The 21,656-nt window shown below is 41.9% G+C and overlaps 1 protein-coding gene across 2 annotated transcripts in view; it reads left to right on the top strand.

Annotated features, from left to right (window-relative positions):
- The window catches only part of CMYA5 (cardiomyopathy associated 5), a 46,427-nt gene extending 25,902 nt beyond the window's left edge, over positions 1–20,525 (top strand). The window contains exons 6-13 of one of the 2 annotated variants that reach the window (XM_038170219.2): positions 414–535; positions 4,949–5,098; positions 6,066–6,212; positions 9,940–10,084; positions 17,373–17,506; positions 18,114–18,213; positions 18,774–18,950; positions 19,896–20,525. In XM_038170219.2, coding sequence (XP_038026147.2) covers positions 414–535; positions 4,949–5,098; positions 6,066–6,212; positions 9,940–10,084; positions 17,373–17,506; positions 18,114–18,213; positions 18,774–18,950; positions 19,896–20,148 — 1,228 coding nt within the window. In that variant the 3' untranslated portion in view covers positions 20,149–20,525. Of the gene's footprint in view, positions 1–413; positions 536–4,948; positions 5,099–6,065; positions 6,213–9,939; positions 10,085–17,372; positions 17,507–18,113; positions 18,214–18,773; positions 18,951–19,895 lie in introns of those variants that run through there. The other variant, XR_011805688.1, reaches the window with a different exon arrangement.
- Positions 20,526–21,656: the final 1,131 nt, after the last annotated feature.

Genomic DNA, 21,656 nt, shown 5'->3' with positions numbered 1-21,656 from the left:
TTTTTTGTTTTTTGTTTTGTTTTGTTTTTTTGTTCTGCTTGCCACAAGCAGCTGCTTTACATTACGTCTCCAGAGTCAGCTGCTGTAGTTTAGCTCTGATGTTTGTAACCTTTAAAGGCAGTGTGTTACCAAGCCCAAACCCCTGGGTTCTTGGGAGTCTTGCTGTGAACTTCAAATCCTTGTGTTCTCACGGATCAAGTGTAGACAGATTGTGTTTGTTCTCACCACACTCCTTATCTGAAATCTCAGTATGCTCTAAATGTTCAAAATCAGGAAAACAGCTTCTCCTTGCATGCTGTCCTCAAGTTCATGGGAAATATTTAGGGAAGCGCATGTTGCATGTGCTTTGCTTCTGGCCCTTGCAAGTTATGTGACACCAGAAGGGATTTACACAGCTGTTTTCTTCCACATAGGTTACTTTCTGCAATGGATACTACTCTCTCTTTAGAAAAGGTGCCCAGTGCTTTTTCACTGTTTGAGCACTACGCGGACAGTCCAGGAAAAAGCAACCAGCACTCTTTAAAACAAGTGGCTGGTAAGACTCTCTGAATATTATCTTAAAACTAACAAAAGCTAACATTTTGGCAATGCTTTCTAAATTTTGGGAAGCTAAAAACAGTATCTATTTGAGAAGTATGAATTTGCAAACCATATAATTAGCAATCAGAGTTGAATATAAAATGAAGTCTAATTGTGCACAAGTGTTTGGCTTATAGCAGGGCATTAAGATGAGCAGAGGGAAAAGTGCTAAAAAGGGGGATTCTTGCATTCTTGCCTTGTTTAAAATATCAGTATCTCAGACTAGCAGCAGATCTTTTATCTGTAAGTCTCCTGAGGCTAAAGAAGTTTCTGTTCCCTTGCAGGCAGGGACAGAAGAGTCAATCAAATGATCTCCTGAGACTGCTTCTTCCAACTGGGGGTAGCCCCAGCAGTGCTGGTGGGGGGTGAGGGGGAGAGCAGGGGGATGGCTGAAGACCCTGGGTTTGTGCCATGTGAATGAAACCACCTTGAAACCCCTCTGTATAGGGGGATGTGATGGAGCTGGGTGTAGCTAGTGATGACTGTAGCTGGAAACAGTCTCTACTGAGGACAGTCGCAAAAATTGCATGTGATGAAGAGATTTATTTATCTCTATCTCATATTGCATACACTGTAAAAAGCCTGCCTGTGGGTGCTTTCTGCTCTGCCTGTACACATACCTATAGAAATTATCTGGTTCTGGTCAGCATTCAAGGAAGATCCATGTTCCTCATAATGGGGTCTCGGTCCAGCGTAGCCTTCTCAAGAGGAGGTTTTTTTCTGGGCTCTTACACCTCACTGTCATGATTTTTGTGACCTCTCATACACCGTCACATGCACCGCCGCCATCATAGTCACTCTCTGGCTATTCAGGTGGTGCCTCTCTCTCTGGCAGTGCAGCCAGAGCACACATTTCCATTAGGTGCTTTGTTCTCTTGCTGGGTTATCAGGTGGGACACTGGCAAAGTGCTGTCTTGTGCAGACTTTCCTGTTGTTATCTCAGCCTTATTTCTTTAAGAAATTACATGAAAAGATCTTTTTTTTTTTTTTCTTTTTTTTAAACCTGCATTTAGCAGGTGTTCACGTAGTACTGTAAATGTGCTATCTATTGCAGTTTAGTTCCTAGACTCCCTGTCACAGTCCCCTTTGTGCAACCATGCTTTCTTCCTAGGTTGCTACCTACTGGCAAGGTCATACAGGAGAACAGACCTAATTTTTACATGCTGTGTTTCCTTTTCCCACAAGTCACTCCAACATGTTTTTCCCCAGACTGCTGAGATCTGCTTTTCAGTTTTGTATGCATTAGCTACCGTGTTTACTGAACACCAAATGGCTCCAGACCAGGTTTGCTTTTACCAAGTGGAAATGACTGTCAGATAGCAACCACCCTTCAAGGCTCTTCATCTTATATGCTTTCTACTCTTTTTTTTTTTTTCTTTTCTTTCTTTTTCCCCTTTTTTTTTCTAGAATACACAGTTTTCACTCTTCACTTCCACTACAAAGTATTTCAGTGGCTATTGTGATTTTTACTTTGGTGAGCAGTAGGACAAATATATATATAGTTTTTCAACACTGTGCCCTTCCTGAAGGAAAATGAAGGTAAATACCTACATGAAATCAATTTTGAATTTAAAACTTTGAGTACATCATTTATCAAATACTGAAGGCAAATGCCAGACACTCTCAGAATTTGTTTTGACTGAAGCCATTTGATGAAAAATATGTGAATTTTCTGTTTCTCCAATCAACATATTTTTCCTTCACAAGTAATAGTCTTTCACTGAACAATTTCACAGAACTTTATTTTCATTGCTTCAAAAGCATCTTTCCTTCAAAACACCCTCCATTTCCAAATTTTCCACATCCACTAATGGAAAGTCCTTTTCTCTCAAATTCTTCCTACTTTCATGTAAACCACCCATTAACAAATGTGTAAGCATAAAGAAAACCTTGCAGTATGCCCTTGGTCACACTGGAACAAATGCTCTGTCAGAAGGAGTTAAGTCATTTCAAAATCAGAAAATCATTATTTCCAAAGCCTACTGTGAGTGCTGCCCATTCATAGCAAAAGACAAGGACCTTTGTGATGGTAACAATCATCCATTAAAATCACAGAGGAATGTAAATGCTCTCTGTCTTGACGTACATGAAGCAAAGGAAATATTATTTACTATTACACCAGAAAGGTGTAAATATCCATAAAATATTTGGGATTACTTTTTTTTCACCTAGGGGCCATGGAGATCAGGTAGCGTTAACAAAATGTTTCCTTACCATAGAGTACTTCAGTGAAAACTGAACTGATCAGAAAATGTCCCACTTTTCTGTTGAAAAATATAAATTAGTCAAACTTGTGGTGCAAATAGTTCTTTTGTTTGACTAAAATTCATTTTAAAAAGGGCCAGCATTTTGATAGCACAGAAATGTTCTGTTTCCACAGAGAATAGCTCAACTTTTTTTGCTTTGAAATTACTTCCTTTCAAAAGTTTATTTCTTATTATGCAAAAGTAAATTAGAAATCAAATGCTTTTCATTGTTACTGAACTCAATTTTGATCCAAAAGGTTTCTTTGTTGTTGTAGGTTTTATTTTTTCAGAAGTCTCATTCATTAAGCTAGCTTCTCTTCAGATTTGGCATAAGAATAAATTTTGTAATTGTGGGGTTTCTGTGATCATAAACGGCAGTTTCTAGGCAACTTCACAGGAAAAAAAAAAAAAAAAAAAAAAAAAAAAGCTGATTTTCCCACTGGGTCTACTAAAAGGAAGTCCTTTCCTAAAGGTGATCAATTTCTAGATTGACCAACTCTAGATCCAATCAGAAGACAAAACATGGATTGTTTTTAGCAATGAAAAAGATATGTTTTCTTCCAGTGGGAAGCAGATGTAATCTTACTGTACCAGTAGCTCTCTGCATAAATCAACAGTCAGCATCTGCATTTGCCTTGTACATGCCACAGGGGATCATCATCATTACTACGAAGATAACTGAGAAAAAGTAAAAGCTTTCTGCTGAGATTCTAACAAAGTTCATGCAACATGGAAATTTACTAGATGAGGATAAAGACCCATGTATTTTTGTTCCCTGCATTTACTTTAACAATGAACATCTTTGGGGGCTTTTTGCTTCTTTCTTTTCCCTCCCTCTCTGTTAAGCCATAATCTTAGAGGGAAATAATATCTCAGCAGGGATGGATCCATGCACATCAGCAGACAAAGCTTGAATTAAATTTGGGAACTGTGGTGGTCTTTGAAGCACTCTTTGTGAGGGATGCTCCTGACTGTTTCATGGGGTGTAGATGCTTTGGCTAAGCAACTACATTTATTCATTTATTATATATTATACTTATTATAGCATTTATTCAGTCTCACCAGCCCATGCCAGCCAGGAGTATGCAGTTGTCTAACTGCAATGAGGGTCCACTTCTGGGCAGATGGGATAGCAAGGAGCCTCCTGCTCCTCAGGCTTAGACTGCAGGAGGTCTGAGCCTTCCTTATCCTAAAGGCATATGCCGGTTGTTGCCAGTCTATCAGTGGATTTGAGACTCTGCATGAATCCCACCCCAGTGTGGTAGCTCCTTTCCCCTGCCTGTGTTTCTGGTGTCAGTTATGTACATCTCTGCAGGAGGCTGTCTGCTTCTGCAAGCTCCCTCTCCCCATCAGTGATCTATCCTGTGCTGCTTGCTACAAACAAGCACTTTCAGTCCCCACTTTCACAAGCATCCTTTCCATAGGATTTTCTCTCCTCTGGTGTGGTCAGGTAATGGAGAAGGCAGTTGACCAAAGGAGCTTGCACTGAGGTCCAGGGACTCCTGGCCCATCTGAGGAGACGGCCTGAAGTTAATAGGTGTCTCCTGGGGTTCCTTCAGTGCATGTGCTTGCAGAGTGCCTGTGAAATGGAGTGCAGAGCTGGAAAGCTCTCTCTGTGATTGGAGGGAGCAGGTCTCCTGGTGAAGGGAGAGTGGTCCTTGATGCCGCTGGGGTTTTGTGACAGTTCTGCATGTCCAGGATTGCCACAGGCCTGGGAGGCAGTGTGCTGCTCCCCTCACCCGGCTGGAAGTCGGAAATGAGAAGAAATTACTCATCTGTGCAATGGTCCTGTAGGGAAGGACCCTGAGATCTGCACAGGGCATGAACACAAGCTTTGTGCTGGGCTCAAGTGGTCCCAGAACTGGATCTTAATTTGCTGGGACTGTGAGGGAAATGGGCCATCAGATTCTATTCTGAACAATTAATTTCTTCCCTCTCTAGTTCAGACAGACCTATTGCTGCAAAATTTCACCAGTATTGTCCATATTTCAAATATTTGATATATTTCTTCTGTGAAAATAACAACCTTAGGGAAAATAAGCAATTTTGTTGCCTCTTGAACATGTAGTAAATTCACCTGAATATACAGGGGTGTGAATAACAACTGAAGACTTTCCATTCAGTCCCACAGACACCGAGTGTAATACCTCAGGAGCAAAACTCAGCTACCAGCACCTCCATTGCTGTCTACTGGACTGTGAATGAAGGGGATGCCATTGACTGCTTCCAGGTATATTGTATGGAGGAGCCACAAGCCAGCAAAGATGAGGCAGGTGCGTACAGTCTTGGCTTCATGACAGCAGCAACCCTTTCTCCAATGATCTCAGGTCAGCAGAGGGGAGCCTGAGCTACAAGGGAGGGCCCAGGGTGCAGTGAAGAAATAATATATAGGACAAATAACAGTGGAGGAGAGCAAGATGTAGATGATGTTTCTTCTCTCCTTCATGCCAAATACAAGGTAAATATTGTGGTCTGCATAGTGCTGGGCAGTTGCTCATAGAGAAACAGCAACACGTGTATTTAGGTGCTTTTATGAAGCAACCTGACCTTCAGAGAGGATGTGTCCCTGCTGCCCTGTGGGTAGTAATGGGGACTGCAGACAGAGGTCCCAAAAGGATGGACCTGATTTGGTTTTTAGGGCCCTGCATGTATTTTGGAAATGTTTCCTAATTAAAAAAAAAAAAATACAGGAAAAGATAATCAATATTTCCATAGTATTTCCACATGTTCCAGATATTTATTTTTTCAAAATGACATTACATTATTTAAAGATTAAATATGGAAATTGAGAAAAGAGGATTCAAATGCTCATTCATTAAAAAGCATGGGCTGTTCACAGAGTCACTTAGAACACCTGGTGGTACACATATCCATGTGTGCACACTAAAGGATGCATAGGATATAAATTCCACTATAAGAAATTCTCTAGAATTATCTAGAATTTCTTATTCTTTATTATCTGTTCTCTATATTCTTTAGAGAAATGAAACCAGGGCTAATAATTATTGATTGTATGTCCCAGTTTGCAGCACAATCCTCAGTAAGACTGAGAATACACTCAGCTCACGAGCATGTCAAAAACTTTCTGTCAAAACTGAGCTGGAGTAAAATCTTGAGATCTTGGCTAATAGCACCTTCTGGACTTTAACACTCTGTTTTTTGCATATGAGTTGAGAGGAGCAATTATAGGCCCTAACAGTGAAATGCATAGGTGTAACAGCCTGTGTATGTTTCTCCTAGCTTTGGTGGAAGAATACAGAGTGACAGTGAAGGAAAGCCACTGCATTTTGGAGGACCTGGAGCCAGATCGCACTTACAGTGTGTGGGTCATGGCTGTGAACTGCACAGGATGTAGCTTGCCCAGTGAAAAAGCCATTTTTAAAACAGGTATGTACATAGTTTGGCATTTGATTAGTGTAAGCTTCAGGTTCCTAGTGAAATTTTTGTCCATATTGTTACTAAAGCAGATAAAGCTGATTTGTTTAGTCCATCTGGTGGATAGCAGGCAATTCACAGTCTTTTTGCTAAAAGATAGCAGCATAATTGCTCCCGAGAGGAAATTTGGAAGTATTCAGATTTGAAGATGTTTACAGTCTCAGGTCCTGCACATTACGAACTTCTCTTCTGAATGGGCTGCAGTGCTCCAGCGCAGCTCTGGGAAATCCACCCTACTGCTCTCTGCCACTGCTTCTCCTGTGGAAAATGCAGAGGGCAGCTGCCTGGTTTTGCCTCTCTGCCTTCCTCCCAAGTACATCTATGTTACATTGATTAAATGATTAACTTTGCAGGGGGAGGCCTGTTCTACAGAGGTTACATGCCATGTCTAGCTCTGTGGGACACAAATCTCAGGTGTGGCTGTGAGAGGCTCTGCTGCTGTTTAAGCGGTGTAAATTGGGATGAGTAATTAGACGAGTATTGTTTATGAGCTTCATTTGACTGAATCATTTTTCCTGAGTTTTAATTTCGTAAATAATTCGTATTGACAAAACTGTTGCTTCTTGAATTACAAGCAAGATGAAGCATCTTGTGTTCTAGACTTTATCTGAGGCCCTCATGCCAGATGATTTTTCTAGTGCTAGAGGGTAAAAAAAAATAAAAAAATAATAAAAAAAAATCATTCTGTACTTGAATTTGCAAAATAAAGACAAGGATACTCAACATTTTCATAATGTGATAACTTTGTACAACATTGAGTGTATTGTTGAAATCACTTGGCAGCAAACACAACTTCAAGCCTTTTGCTTATTCCTTTAGACATCAAATTTGTTATTTTTCCATGAAATTCAATTTGCTGTTCATATTTTTAGCAAGGCTGATTTTCCAAAGATTTTAAAGTAGAAATTCAACTGTTATGACATCAACAATGTAGTTGTGAGTATGATGCAGAATTCCTTTGAAGTGGTCAATCAATAACAAATCATTGCCAGCTAAGTCATTATTTATAAAGAGGTTCTCACCCCTCTCACCCAAAACTTTGGTGCTTCATAGCCCACTTAGCCCCATGAACTCAAAAACAATAATTTAGGGAGTTTATTTTCAGTATTTCAGATGAAATGTCTGTAGGAGAAAACCATCTGATGGTATATGCAGTTATGGGAACATTAATAGTGGATCAAAACTGTGCCTCTTCCAGTTGTTGGGAACTAGCCCCCCCCCCCGCCCCAAGGCTTCCCCATTGAGATTGCACTCACAGGCCTGTGAGGAAGGCAGGAGGAGCTTCTCCTATGTCTGGCTCCTTCACCTCCAAAACTCACTTCCTTTCCTAATGGGAAACACACTGTTTCACAGATATATTTTGGTGATGGCAGCAAAATATCCACCTACACCCCTTCTACCTGTCTGCCCAGAAGAGTGGTGGAGTCACCATCCCTGCAGGTGTGCAACGAAAGGTTGGACATGGTGCTTGGGGACATGGTTTAGTGGGTGACATTGGTGGTAGGGTGATGGTTGGATCAGATAATCTTGGAGGTCTTTTCCAACCCTAATGACTCTATGATTATATGATTTAAAAGGAAATTTGTATCATAATTCTGCAATCCTAAACTCAAAACTTGTCATTCAAAATTTATCTGGTATTTATCCTGTATCTGAGGGACAGAGCAAGAACATAACACATTTCCACTCTTCGCATCTTGTAAGATCACTTGTGAGTGTGCAAGAATATTACCAGGAAATCAGATATGTGTTCTAATTAGAACAGCTTGAGTAATTAGAGTTAATGTGCTAAAAAACTCAGAAGCACAGTAACAACTTTTTCTGGCTTTCTGACTCCATCTATTCTCTAGACAGATAATTTCAGATAAAAAAGTGAGTGAGATCTCGTGATGTATTGTTTGTATATCCATTAATGTGGGTATGTGTGTCCGCTTCTGAATGCAGGCATTTGGAGATTTAGCTATTCATTTTTCATTCTCTAGAAATAGATACTTTTAAAAATAGACAGTAATCATGTATGTCAGAAGTGAATTAAAGGACTATTGCCAAGGGAACTGCACAGATTTATTAGTCGATAAGAATCTATCCCACAGATTCTTTGCTCTGGTGAATACCTAGATTAGCTGTTCCTCTAGTGAAACATCAAATTAACCTGGAACCTGATTTTCACTAAACCAGGAAATCAATATGTACTTTGTTGTGTTTGTTTATTTGTTTGTTTGTTTGTTTCCTTTTCTGATAATAAGAAATTATTTTTGTTACAAAACAGAGTGATCTTGAACCTTCACTGCAGCTCTATGAGATTATCTTGTCATAAAATTGTCCGTTTTTCCATCTTTTACCTAGTAGGCCTTCTATTTGAAACTTAATTACTTTAAAAGCAAGACAACTTCCTCTGACATCTTTAAATTAAAAACTTTTATTTTAATGATTAGTGTTAAGACTGTTTATCTGAGAGTCAACAACAGACTGCAATGTTCCTATGTTGCTGTTCCCTGGAAAGAGATAGAGTAAGTGAATAAAACTAAACAATTTTCAGCCTGTGATGTTGGGTGTGCCATTTTACACAATAGCTTTTGATTACTTGCATTCAGTGCACTGCTTTACATTCAGTTTTCTGTCTTGCAGTAGGGTTTGCAGTTCTTAAACTGAGGCTCTAAAAAAGAGAAATTACAGAACCAATTTTTAGAATCCGCATTGCAAAAATAAACAGGACATAATTAAGCAGAAACTCATCATCACCCCTCAGTTCTGCCGCAGTACATTTCTTTCTGATGCAGTTCATACAGAAACTGCTGAGGACAGGACTGAGGTAACCTGAGCAGGGCTATACACAGTAGAGTCTTGATGCTCTGCTCCATAAAGAATGGTGGAAATGGTGAAAATGTGCTTGAGCAAAGGCATAAAAATCTCCTTGGACATACTAAGGATGTGCAGGTATGCACATATATTCACAGCGACTTTTCACAGTATCACAGAATTTCTAGGTTGGAAGAGACCTCAAGATCATCGAGTCCAACCTCTGACCTAACACTAACAGTCCCCACTAAACCATATCCCTAAGCTCTACATCTAAACGTCTTTTAAAGACTTCCAGGGATGGTGACTCCACCACTTCCCTGGGCAGCCCGTTCCAGTGCCTAACAACCCTTTCAGTAAAGAAGTTCCTCCTAAGATCCAACCTAAAACTCCCCTGGCGCAACTTTAGCCCACGAGGGGGAATGCCCCCTCGTCCTGTCACCAGGCACGTGGGAGAACAGGCCAACCCCCACCTCGCTACAGCCTCCTTTAAGGTACCTGTAGAGAGCAATAAGGTCACCCCTGAGCCTCCTCTTCTCCAGGCTGAACAAGCCCAGCTCCCTCAGCCGCTCCTCGTAGGACTTGTTCTCCAGGCCCCTCACCAGCTTCGTCGGCCTTCTCTGGACCCGCTCGAGCACCTCGATGTCCTTCTTGTAGCGAGGGGCCCAAAACTGAATAGTTTCCAGCATGTCTTTTTTTCCCCTGTAATGTAAACCTTTGCTGTTGAAACACAAATAAGCAAAAGATCATTGCTGGACAGGTAAATCTAACTGTCCTTTGTTTTTTTGGGGGGGAGATGAGTCTTCCTTTCCCTTGACAGCATCTCAGCAGCTGCTGGTACCTGCCTTGCAGTGCAGCTAATGTGTTCCTGTGTCCACAGCACCTGCCATCCCCACCATCAAGGCTGAAGACTGCATGGTGTGCTGGGACACAGCCACCATACGCTGGCACGATGGCTCAGCAGCAGCAGAGTCCTTCACCCTGGAGTACTGCCGACAGCACTCGCCGGAAGGAGAGGGTCTCAGGTCAGTGCTGCGGTTGCAAATGTTGCTCAATCAGATTAGGCAGATGTTAATGAGTGCTTCCCAGACTCTGCGGGTCATTACGCAAGAGATTATTCTGTCTTCAGCTGCGCAAGAAAGAAATCAGCTTCTGCATGCTGAAGAACTTAGTGGCTGGATACTAATCTATGAGATTAGGTTGAGAGACATAAAAACACTTCTTTTTTATTCTGCTTAACCAGAGAATCCCTTTCGCTTGGGGTCAAAACCCTGGAGATGTTGCACTGTCTGCAATCAACCAGAAGTTGCAGGGCTGTGCTGGCTGGGGAAGCAATCACTCCCCCACAGCTGTGATAGCCCCAGGCAGGGCAGGAGAGGGCAGCTGAGCTCTGTGGGAGACAGTGGGATGGAGGAGTCCAGCCCAGTGTGCTCTCTGCTTTCTGGGGAACAAGATAGGAGCCAGCTGGAGGACACAGCAAGGTGAGATACTGGTATCTCAGTAATGTCAGTGACCCACCTGTGAATGTGCAGATCCCTCCCAAAGCACAGCAGAGCCCTGCGCTGTTCTGCTCTGCATGTGTGTGTCTGCACCACTCTTCGCAAAAATACCACTTGAGTCTGCAGCAACACAAAGAACAGCTTTGAAATTCAGGGTGGCATATGCTTTTGTGAGACCCTCTCTGGTTTCCCCTACACTAAGTGTGAGTGGCATACAGGAGAAGCCAAGAAGAGACATAGACACCACTAGGCAGCCAAACCATTGGTTGTGTTGAAACGCAGAAAAAAATATGTGGTAGTCTCTATGTCCTTATTTTGTATTTTGTTGTTGCTGTTTGTTTGTTCAAAAAAATCCCCTTGCAATAAAGATTAGTTAAGTGGATTAAAGAGCTCACAGGTTTCTAGTAGACAAGTAAGTGCATTTGTGTGTATCTTGTTCCTTAGAAAAGTAGGCTAAAAACTGAAAGAAGAAACTTCTGCAGGGTTGGGAGACCTTGTTTCACCCAGTACCAGCATGCCGTGTTAATGCAAACAAGAGGAGGAGGAGGCATCTTGCCCAGATTTCCTGCTCTCTGGGAGGGCAGCCATGACCTCCTCTGTTTTATACATATTTCATGAGGCCATCAGGTTGCTGTCGAACTGCCAAAGTCACTGTCGGTCAGGGATAATGTAGCTGCTCCCCAAATTTGGGCTGTGTACTTGTCCTTAAATTTCTTTGCTGTTAACTGCAATTGCCTCTTTTTCTCAAAACTGAACCAGCAAGTGCGTCCATTTCTGTAATCTGTGAGAGAAGTGCTGTTAAAACCAAGCCGTTTGCTAGTGTGGAGATAACTGTTGCAACAAGCTGCCAGAACTGACCCATTACCTTTTTTGAGTAAGCTCATGCAAAATGTAAAATGTCTATAATCATACAGAGTCACATTTGACTTCTTGGCCTTTATGTGGGCAGCAGCTGTCCTTTTACTGTGACAACTACAAAAAATTCACAGACAACAAAATCATGACTTTTCTCAGAATTGCTTCAGTTGAAGATCTCTGTGTTTGTGGAAGGGTTCTGACATCATCTTTTTACAGTGTCAAAGACCACCTTTTACCACTTATTTTCCCTCTTATTTGCTTCTCTTTACTTTTCCAAAAGCACCCCCTCTAAGATTAACCTGGAAAGTTTAGTCCATAATGGTACAGGATGGAGAATTTGTTTCTTTTTTATTTTATTTTATTTTTTTTTTCATAAAAAATAGAAATTTGGTAGATGGAGCATACTGCCTGTATTGCTTCCAACACTGCTGATGTGCAAGGTAGGACTAGAAATCAATTCGTCATGTAGCTGATCAGTGAGACACATAGCTCCAGGAGGTGAGTCAGGTCTTAGATGAGCAGAGGTGCTTTTTGGAAGTACATGTAAGGAGCTTTGAGTTACTCTGTCAAGTACCTATACTAGGTGGGATAAAATAGTGTATTTATACCCGCCTAGGAGCATTTGGGCCTTGAAATGCTATAGTTTCTATTGACTACTTTCCTTGAAAGCTCAGAGTATGTCCTTCACCCATTTCCTGAGCAACATTCATCCTGGGGACCTGCCAAACACACAGCCTTCCAACAGACAGCCTGTGCCTCTCATGCTTGCCCCAGTCCCTTAGCTGAGCAATTCCCCCGTCACTGGGTGGGAGTCCAAATTCATTTCCCAGCAGCCCTGTGAAGTTCATACAGCTACTCTCAGGGGCACAGCGGGTAAGCAGCAGTGAGGGAAGGCCACCTAGAGAACTTGTGGGCAATAATGTTCAGATATCTCACTAACTTCACTTGGAGAAAAAGATTCCGTCTCAGCTTGCATGGCTGTTTTCATGCAAGCTGTTCTGGAAGCTCACACAAGCCAAGGAACACTGCCAAGAGAGCAAGCAGGGTGAAATGCCCCCATCAAACAGCTGGGGCCATGTGTGGAGCCCCTGGATGGGACCCGCCCATTGTAGCCTTCAGCATGTCCTTGCGCAATCCCAGCTCCCCAAGGAGAAAACTTGAGGAACCTCTAGAAATAAATCCTCACAAAAAAAAGTTTCCTTCTACATACCATCAAAAAATCTAGATTTTCATTTCTGGGTTCTCTTTGCCAGCTTGGCATGGTTTTGTATAAAACAGTGTTAAGCCTTCTACAACCACAAGTCCCTGGCCTGCTGCTGTGCTTTTCAAGCTCCTCACTGGGTTGATTCTTTTTCCAGAGTCTTTATGCAGCTTTGAAACGTTTCTTTCAGTTTCCAGAGCTCTGCTATTTTCTTGCTGTTCAGACTCTTTCTGTTGAGAAGTCAATGGAACTGTGGGTGGAAGATGGAAAACTGTGAGAAGTGTAGTCCAGGGATTAGGTGTGTGGGCTGTTCACATGGAAGCCATCTATTACATCATATGTAAGGCTCAAGGAGACAGAAATTAGTACATTATGCAGTGAGTTCATAGAAGTGGAAGTGACTGAATGTCACCCTCTCCACTAATGGGAGACTGACACCACCATTGACTGAAATTTTCTGTCTCCTCAAAGGACAGGTCTGGAAACAGGAGAGCAAACCTCCCTCCTGCTGTTTTGCCCATGACCCTCCAGCTAGCTCAGGAAGCAATGTGTAGAAAATAGGGTATCTTCCTCCTCTCTGCCTGTTCTGAGTTTGACATCCTAGATAGAGGTGAAGACCATTGCAGATGGTGCTTTGTTGATCTAACACTGCAACAGTCGGAGCCAGGACAGAGGAGAGGAAATGAAGCATGCAGCACAGCTGGAAGGGAACTCAGAGAAGTTCGCTCTTTATATTTAGCTTATAGGGCTTTTTTGCACTCATGGTGTACCCCTTTTGTGTGCTTCTGCATCTGTCTTTGGAAGCCTGCATGTCTTCAGCTATGACTTGGTATCAGTGGTACCTGCACAGGTCTGGAGGTGTTGTTTCAGTGTGATATTGGGGGTGGGAATTGCAATGACAACACAGAGGGTGTTCTGAATCACTACAAGGCATATCATTTGCTGGGTTTATGCAATATTAAGAAATACCCTCTAGATACTGCTTTCTTGAAATAAATGAGGATGCTGATGAGAGGAACATGCATCAAAACACAGAATCAAGTTTCCCTAAAAACAGGGAAATCACAAATGTAGGAGACAGTTGCTACTTGTCAATTTAAAGGTGAAGAAGCATGTAACTCCTTTCTGCTCTGCTTTGAATAGCGCATGCCTGAAATTTGGAGCCTGAATTTTGAAACTTACAGATTATTCTTAGGAAGATAAAGAAGAGATGCACAAAATACTTAAATTCAATGTTTCCTGAATTTCTGTGCTCTGTAATTTGTATCATGATACCAGGATGTTGTGGGGAAAGTGTAAATGTGATAATATTTATGCTAAAGGCCAGAATGCATCATGCTTTGACAATAACGTTATTACATTTCCAATCACCTGTGAAGTAGTCAGGTCTATTTCACGTAGAAAAAAGGTGCCACAAAAAAAAAAAAAAAAAAAAAAAAAAAAAAAAAAAAAAAAGAAGTTGTAGTTGCATTTCTTTTTCCTTCATGACCAAAATTACATGCTTCAATACTTTAGGTGGGAGTGAGAAAGACCTAGCTGCAATGATTGTTACAAGAACTCAGAAATTAAACAGGCTTTTACCCAAAACAATCAGGATATTAGAAACGCATTTCCCCTTCCCTTCTCCCATGCTTGTCCTCTATTGCTGTAAGCTGGGCAGTAATCATACCTTCTTTTCCTCTTTACTTTTTCATTACTGATTACATGGTTAACCTGAAGCATGACAAACAACAGTAATTGCTAAGAGCCTTAGAAGCCCTCAGTATTCACTTTCCTCCCTCCACCCTATCCTCTAGACAGAAAGGCAATAGCAAAACCTATTTCTTCTTTGCACTCAGCTTTTCATGAGCTTGGAGCTGGCTCAGTGTTGCAAGTGAAATTCCTTCTTGTTGGCATATACTGTTTCATTAGTTGGCAGCAGCAGTACTGTTTTTAAGCCTTAATCGTAGCTAAAAATGATGGACTCTTACTCTTAGGCAGCTTAGAGATGGCTAAAAAAGATTGCCAAGCAGAGAACACTGTTTGAAAACCTGATCATTGTTTTACTGACCAGACCTGCTTAAAGTCCAGGCATTTCCTTCTTACTATTACAGCTGAAAAGAGGTATGGTATTGCTCTCATATTTAAACATGCAACCAAACTCTTCTTTGAAGAATTTCAGGTTTGAGAGAAACACAAGGCTGAACTTTGATGGCTGATCCTGTTTTCAATCAGCTGGACTCCAAATCTTTTCTGAATATCCAGGCTCTGGAATCCACACTTTAGAATATGAATATCCCAGATCTACTTCTTGTGCTGAAATGTACATGACTACTTAGAATTAAAAGCATTTTCATGTTTTACTAAGTAGCCATCAGTTAACTAGCTAATAGTGAAAAAGAAAATATTTTCTAACTTCTTTGTGAGGGCACTGGCTTAAGTAACATTTTCCAGAAGACAGAAGAAGGCACGACACAGAGAACATCACTGTGCTTAAGACACATGGATGTTGCCAGAAAAAGCTTTCAAGGAATAGCTTACATATCTTCATCTCATCTCACCTGCAATTACTTGCTCAAACTTCTTTCTGGTGATTTGTGCTTCAGATTCAAACCAAAGATGTCAAGATGGTGCTGTTAAAGAGCAGAATTTCCTCAAAGCTTGGGTGTCCACTTCTTTTCCAATACCTCAGCTTCCACACCCATTTTCCTTTCTATTGCTTCCTCTATATTTGCCTCCTTGCTCAGTTCCTATGTATTTTTGTTCGACTCATCTTTCCATTTTCTCTTGTTCCCTATACTCAAAGAAAGCCTTTTTCCTGTTTCATGTGTGAAGTTCACTCGTGAGCTTGCACCTCTTCCCTGAACCTTCCAGGAAGAAGTGATCACCCAGCCTAACTCCCAGTGCCTTGCTGAAGTGCTGTCATGGTTAGGGCTTTGCTTAATTACAGGGGTGAAGTGAGAGTGCAATTGCTTCCATGTTTGGGCAACCCACTTCTTTTGTTTACTGCATGAGTTCTAGCACTAATGTAACACATGCCCCAAGGCAGCAAGGCCCAGCGCTGATCGTGCAAGAGCTCCAAACTGTCTGAAATTCTTTCAAATTGGAAAGATCACAGAGGCACCCAGCGCTTTTTCTGTGTTTTCAATCACTTTTAATGTCAGCTCTCAGTACAAAATACACATTACAGACTAATAAGGATGAGGCACCAGCCTTTCCCCAGGATGCTGTCCTCCTAGACACAGAGCTCTACGTGGTGTTAACAGGAATATGCTGTGTGTAGGACTGTGGGATTTTAGCTTTGTCTGATAAATGCAGCAGAGGGAGGCGTGTTAAAAATCGTAATGGATGAGCACCGATTATTCTTCAGATTGTGCTGCTCTCTGGTGGGACATACGGGGAAAAACATTCACAACAAATGAATAGCAATGATTTTACTTCACAGCTGACTTGCCTGCCGTACCTCCTCTGGGGTCACAGTAATTAGTGGTGGTAAAGGTGATTTGTTTAATCTGGCTCCCCGTGGAGACATTACCTGCAGGAGGCAGACAATCCTGAGCTCCGCTCTCAAACCCTGTTTGGAAAGGAAGGTGCCTTGCATGCTCACTGGAGACAAATCTCCTGCTTGTGAATTTGCTGGAGTGCAGAGCAACACTCCTGCATTCAGCTCTCCCTCTTACCACTGAGGTTATTGTCTTTCAGCCCGGAGGGCAGGGGTGTTATCTCAAAAGACATGTATTATGCTTGAAAATTAAATACGTGCCTTGAAGACTTCCATAAGCATTTGTTGGAGGAAATTGCCTAATCTCTACAGATACACAGTCTTTACCAACAAGCATACAGTGCACCGGGTATACACCGTCTGGCTTTGCCACGTGATGCAAAAATGAGGGAAAGCAGGACCCATTGTGTGAGAATCTGTTAAGCCAATCTTTCGTATTCCCAACAATACATAAAATAAAATTGGCATTTTTCTAGCCATGCAAAGTACTTTCACTGGTGCTTCAAAGTGCCTGTGAAGCAGATTGAGTGGGTGCTGACTCTCATTTCCCTGCCGTGTGTCAGTACTTCAGTGGCTGAGAATGCAAGGGCTTGAGCTTTTTAGACACCTCAAAGAGGAGGCAAAACAGGGCACTGTGCAAAGGCAGTTCTCCTGCTACTGCCTTTTTCAAATCCAGCCTGTTAGAAGGCATGGCACAGTGAGGGAGACAGAGCCAAAACTTTGTTGATGAACAGCTGGTGAGAAAGGCATTCATAATAATAACTGCAAGGTTTCTATGTGGTCTTAGGAAAGGGTATCCCTTCTTTTGGACCTAAAGCATGTGCCCAGACAGTACAAACACAGCAAGAGTGTTCATAATCATGCAGCTGAGTTAATTAAAAGCTTTGTTTCTTCATAAGCTTGTTTATTTTGTAATGCAGGCTTTGTACAGGAGGTTGATGAGAATTTGCTGCTGTGCTGCTAACATTTTATGTGATGACTTATGCTACAAAATAAAGTCAGTGTTGCACCAAATGACCACACTGAGTGAGAAGGAGTTAAGGGACAAAGGTCTGAAAATTTATCAGAAAAAGTAGTCAGGATACCTCAAGTAAAATTGCAATGCTCCTGCAGAACCTGTTTGTTTCTGAAAACAGTGATCACCTTTCTGTTTTGTAGTTTCCCTATGGTGCCTGCTTCAATAGTCAACAATATATTTAGGTGGCTTAGATTAGTCTTTCCTTTTTTGTGTATCTGCGTGCGTTTTCATGTATGAAAATCTTAAATATTTTCAGATCTTTTTCTGGTATAAAGAGAAATGAATTGAAAGTATCCCTGGAGCCCAATGTGAACTATTTCTTCTACTTGAGGGCTGTCAACACATTTGGGACAAGTGAACAGAGTGAAGCTGCTCTCATCTCAACTAAAGGTATATCACCATTTTCTGATGTCAAAACAATGGGGTAAGTGGGCAAAGCAGTCAAGTATATAATTTTCCTCCAGAAATCGTAACTGAATTTGCCATTATGGGAGCAGGAAAGTTATTGAGGTAAAAGGCACCATATTTTATCTCCTTAAAATTAGCACAATCTGAGACTACTTTAGTTGAAGTAAAGGTAGTTGTCTGTCAGTTTAAAAGTGTTTTGACCTCAGAAGCAAAACTGTTGAATTCTCTAACTCTGTCAGAGATTGAAATGATTAAATCATCCATCATTCCTCCAAACCAGCCTCAAAATTCAAATTTGCTATTCTGAAAAAGCAATCCATTGAAAATTCAACCATATTTAACACCAAAGACTTCTCTGTCACCCAGCTAGCTAGTTTTTTGAATGGTGTAACTTGTTACAATCCTTGAGCCTGGTTTCCAGAAGAAGAGTCCTTGCATTGTTGCAGCTTTGTGTTACTCCTACCTGCCAGGAGGCACAGCTCTGTCCTGCTAAGGTGACAGTAGTTGTTATTTAATATATTATGGTTCATCTCATGTTAATGTTGGTAACCTCTCTGAACTGGCATTTCTTTGTTGTAAATTATACTAGCAACTCGATTTCACATACTGAGTGGCACAGCCCATCCTGCTTTGCAAATCTCCCCTGATGCAACTGTGATCTGCCTTCCCGAGAAAGCCAAATTCACTGGGTGAGTAGCAGCATGCTGAGCGCAGCCAGCCTGGGGGATTCTGGATGGGCAAAACTCTTTCTTTTCTCTGTAGGCAGCTTTCACACATCACTAACTAATTTTGTAGAAGCACTGAATTTTTCAGTCATGCAGCCTCTGTACATTATGTGACAGACCTCCTTTCAAACATTGCAATCCTTCAATAATACTGGTAGCAGCAGTGATGTAGGTGCTGGGCAGAGTTCAGTGGTGAACTGAGGAATCTCCACAGAAAGTCAAAGACAATGGTCAGAGAGCAATTACCTAGTGTGACAGCTGATTTTGCCTCGGTCTGTGGTCACTGCTTAATCCTTGAGTGCACTATAGTCTCTAAGAAACTTGTTGCTGCACTGAAAAGATGAGATTTGTTGGTTTATTTTTGAATATGCTGTGGCTAGAAGTAATCTCTCCTTTCACGTTGTTCCTCACTTTCTAACCCATTAGTAATTTTAGATGACGCTGCATGATGTAACTATAACGAATATCGTAATATGGCTGTCTATCACCACACTCACTTTACCCTATGCCTTTTCCGCAAATAGGTTTCCATCAGTCCTGGGTGAGCTGCTGCCTGCTCGGGGACGTCATTACTGGGAAACTGTTGTCTCTGCCTGCAGAAGCTACAGGATTGGGATTTGCTTTGAGACAACACCTCAGAGCAGTGCCCTGGGACTGAGTGATAATTCCTGGTGCATGCACTGCTGTCCTACACAGACCAGGTAAACCTGAGTGAGTCTGGCTGCTTGAGAAGTTACTTGTCTGTCCTGTAAACAAAATTGGTGAGCTTCAAGAATGTCAAGAGCAGAAAGGACCCCTCTGCTTTCTTTCTGAAAGTTTTGTAGCAAGAAAAGGGCAACTACAAAGTATCTTAAAACCTCCTCCTCTTAAAAAAAAATCTTGTAGTGCATCTTAAAAAAAATCTCAAACAGGCCAACTTACCTCCCTTTACCCAGCCAATGAATCAAAACTCCATTTATTACTGCTTTGTCTTTCCAGGGTCATATCCTGAACCATTTCACAAAATGCCACCAATGTCCTTAAGCATAGTCTTTATAGAGTCTATTTCCAGCTTCAAGCCTCTATAGGGAATGCCTTCTGCTGCCTTGCCCTTCACAGCAACAGGGACCCACCTGCTACTGCAGCAGGACTGCAGGGTAGTCTTCAGTAGGCCAGTGTCAGGAGGCCAGTGGAGATTTGTGAGTCATAACCCTCTTAATGATGTGAAGGTGTTCTTGATGTAAACAAGTGTGTTTTTGTTTTTGTTTTGTTTTGTTTTGTTTTTCGTGTGAGATCATGTGAACACATGAACATAACCAACTAAATGAAACACCTGAGATGCAAAGGGCTTTGCCATAGCATAGCTCATGCTTAAATCCCCACAAAGACATGTAATAAGAAAAATACAGATGAATACAATTTTAGCAAGTCAGCTTTCAGCAGAAGGGTTTGAAGATGTTGAATGAAAAGACTCATCAGCATGCTGGACAGGGCTTTGAAGCAATGCCATATTTGCTTAGGTAGGCAGGTTATACACTGAGCAAAATCCTGTTGCCATGTGATACGCTGCTGTATCCCGCTGTTAATAGGTGGGAATTAAGTGGTACATTATTTCTGTTAAATCACAATGAGGAGGCTCACTGCTTTTAATTTCCATTTTCCCACAGCTTTCTTTACAGGTTTTTTCACACGGGCGTGATGAGCGATGTCCATGTGACAGAGCAGCCAGCCAGGATCGGCATCCTGTTGGATTACAGTGGTGGCAGACTGTTATTCTTCAATGCAGAGAGAGGACTGGTGCTGTTTGCCATCAGGCACAAATTTACTGATGCTGCTCACCCGGCCTTTGCCCTGGAGAAGGCTGGAGTGCTTACCCTGCACACAGGAATGGAGCTGCCAGAGTTTGTGAAGCACAGCTAATTCCCTGCTTCACACTCTCAGGAATACTAACAGTTTCAGTGTTAGGGTCAGGGAGGGAAAGGGGATAGTCAGGGAGGGATGTCAAGTTTTCTCTGATGAATGCTATGTGCATGGCTCTCCCTCACATCGTCAGTAATTGTAGTTAGTGTTCAGCCACATAATCACCTTGAGCCCGGAGAGAAAACAGCACCTTCAGATGGAATGTACACCTAGTGATATACACAGCAGTATTTTGGAGGAGGAAAAAATGATTTGTTAGATATGAGCTTTAAGAGGGGGGGAAATGTACTTTCCCTGTGAAGATAATGACAGTGCTTGCTGTCTTTTTAAAGTTGATGATGAGCCTGTGTATGAAATAAATGCATCTCTCACTGCAATACATGACTTCTTTTGTCAGAAAAAGCCATCATTTCATCATTTGCCAGGACAATCAAAGCCGAATCCAAGATGATGTGTATGAAAAATGTGCAAAACTTCCAATAACCGCAACATCTTGCAGGTTAATACATCATGTGTTATTGTTGACCAACTCTTTTCTTTAAATACACAAGAAAACTTGAAAATTTAGGAATCTGTATGTTTGCAAAAAGAGTGAATCCCAGAGCAGTCTCCACATCAGTCACATGAAGTTTGAATATACAACACCTGCCTACCCTGCTCACACCAGACTAACAGAAGCAACCTAACCGTGTTTCAGTAAATATCTGTACATGTAAATGAGTACTCACGAAAAACATGTATGAGGAAACAAAACATCGGTGCTGAAATCTTTCCCTGTGTTTTTCACCCTCAATTTGCTGAGTGGATGGTTTAAGTGGTGAAGGGGAAGTTGGCACCTGGGACATTAAAGAACAGCCAAGTTACCAGCAACCTTCTTGTGGATTGCCCTTTTTCCATCACTGCTTCTTGCCTTTGCCCTTGCAGACTTGATGCTTCTAATTTCAGGCTTGTGGGCATTTCTGTGAGTCTGCTGTGCTCTGCCCAGTTATCCACACCAGCACCAGAACCACATTGGCAAGATGCGGTGTTTCAGGGGAGCTGAACAAGGCAGGCTGAGTATGGCTGATGCCAGCAGAGGAACAGAATGCTGGTTTTCCCCCTTGGCTTGTTCAAACCAAGTTTCAAAGCACTACACAAATCAGTGGTACCGCTTTCTTCCTGCCTGACCCAAAGGCAGAACACATGAGGGCCAGTGGTGCCAAATTCCAGTGAATGCTGGGCAGAAATTAATCTTAGGGAACACGGGTGGTGGTTTTTGTGCTGGGCCTGCTCTTGCAGTTTCTGCCATAGGGGACTGCTTTGCCAGACTCACTTCTGCGCTCAGCTGAAGAGCCATCCTCCCTGAAGAAAAGCAGATTTCAAGAGCCTAATGGAGCAGGTTTGCTTCTGAACAGAGAACTTCAGTGGGTTATAATAAGGCTTCTGCTTCTTATGCTCAGAGGAGGTGCTTGCTGTTTTATGGTATAACACCACCTAGACGAGCATTTTAACCTGCTTAATGAGACTTG

The sequence above is a fragment of the Anas platyrhynchos genome, chromosome Z, assembly GCF_047663525.1.
Source record: "Anas platyrhynchos isolate ZD024472 breed Pekin duck chromosome Z, IASCAAS_PekinDuck_T2T, whole genome shotgun sequence".
Classification (NCBI taxonomy): domain Eukaryota; kingdom Metazoa; phylum Chordata; class Aves; order Anseriformes; family Anatidae; genus Anas; species Anas platyrhynchos.
This window is presented reverse-complemented; position numbering and strand designations above follow the sequence as displayed.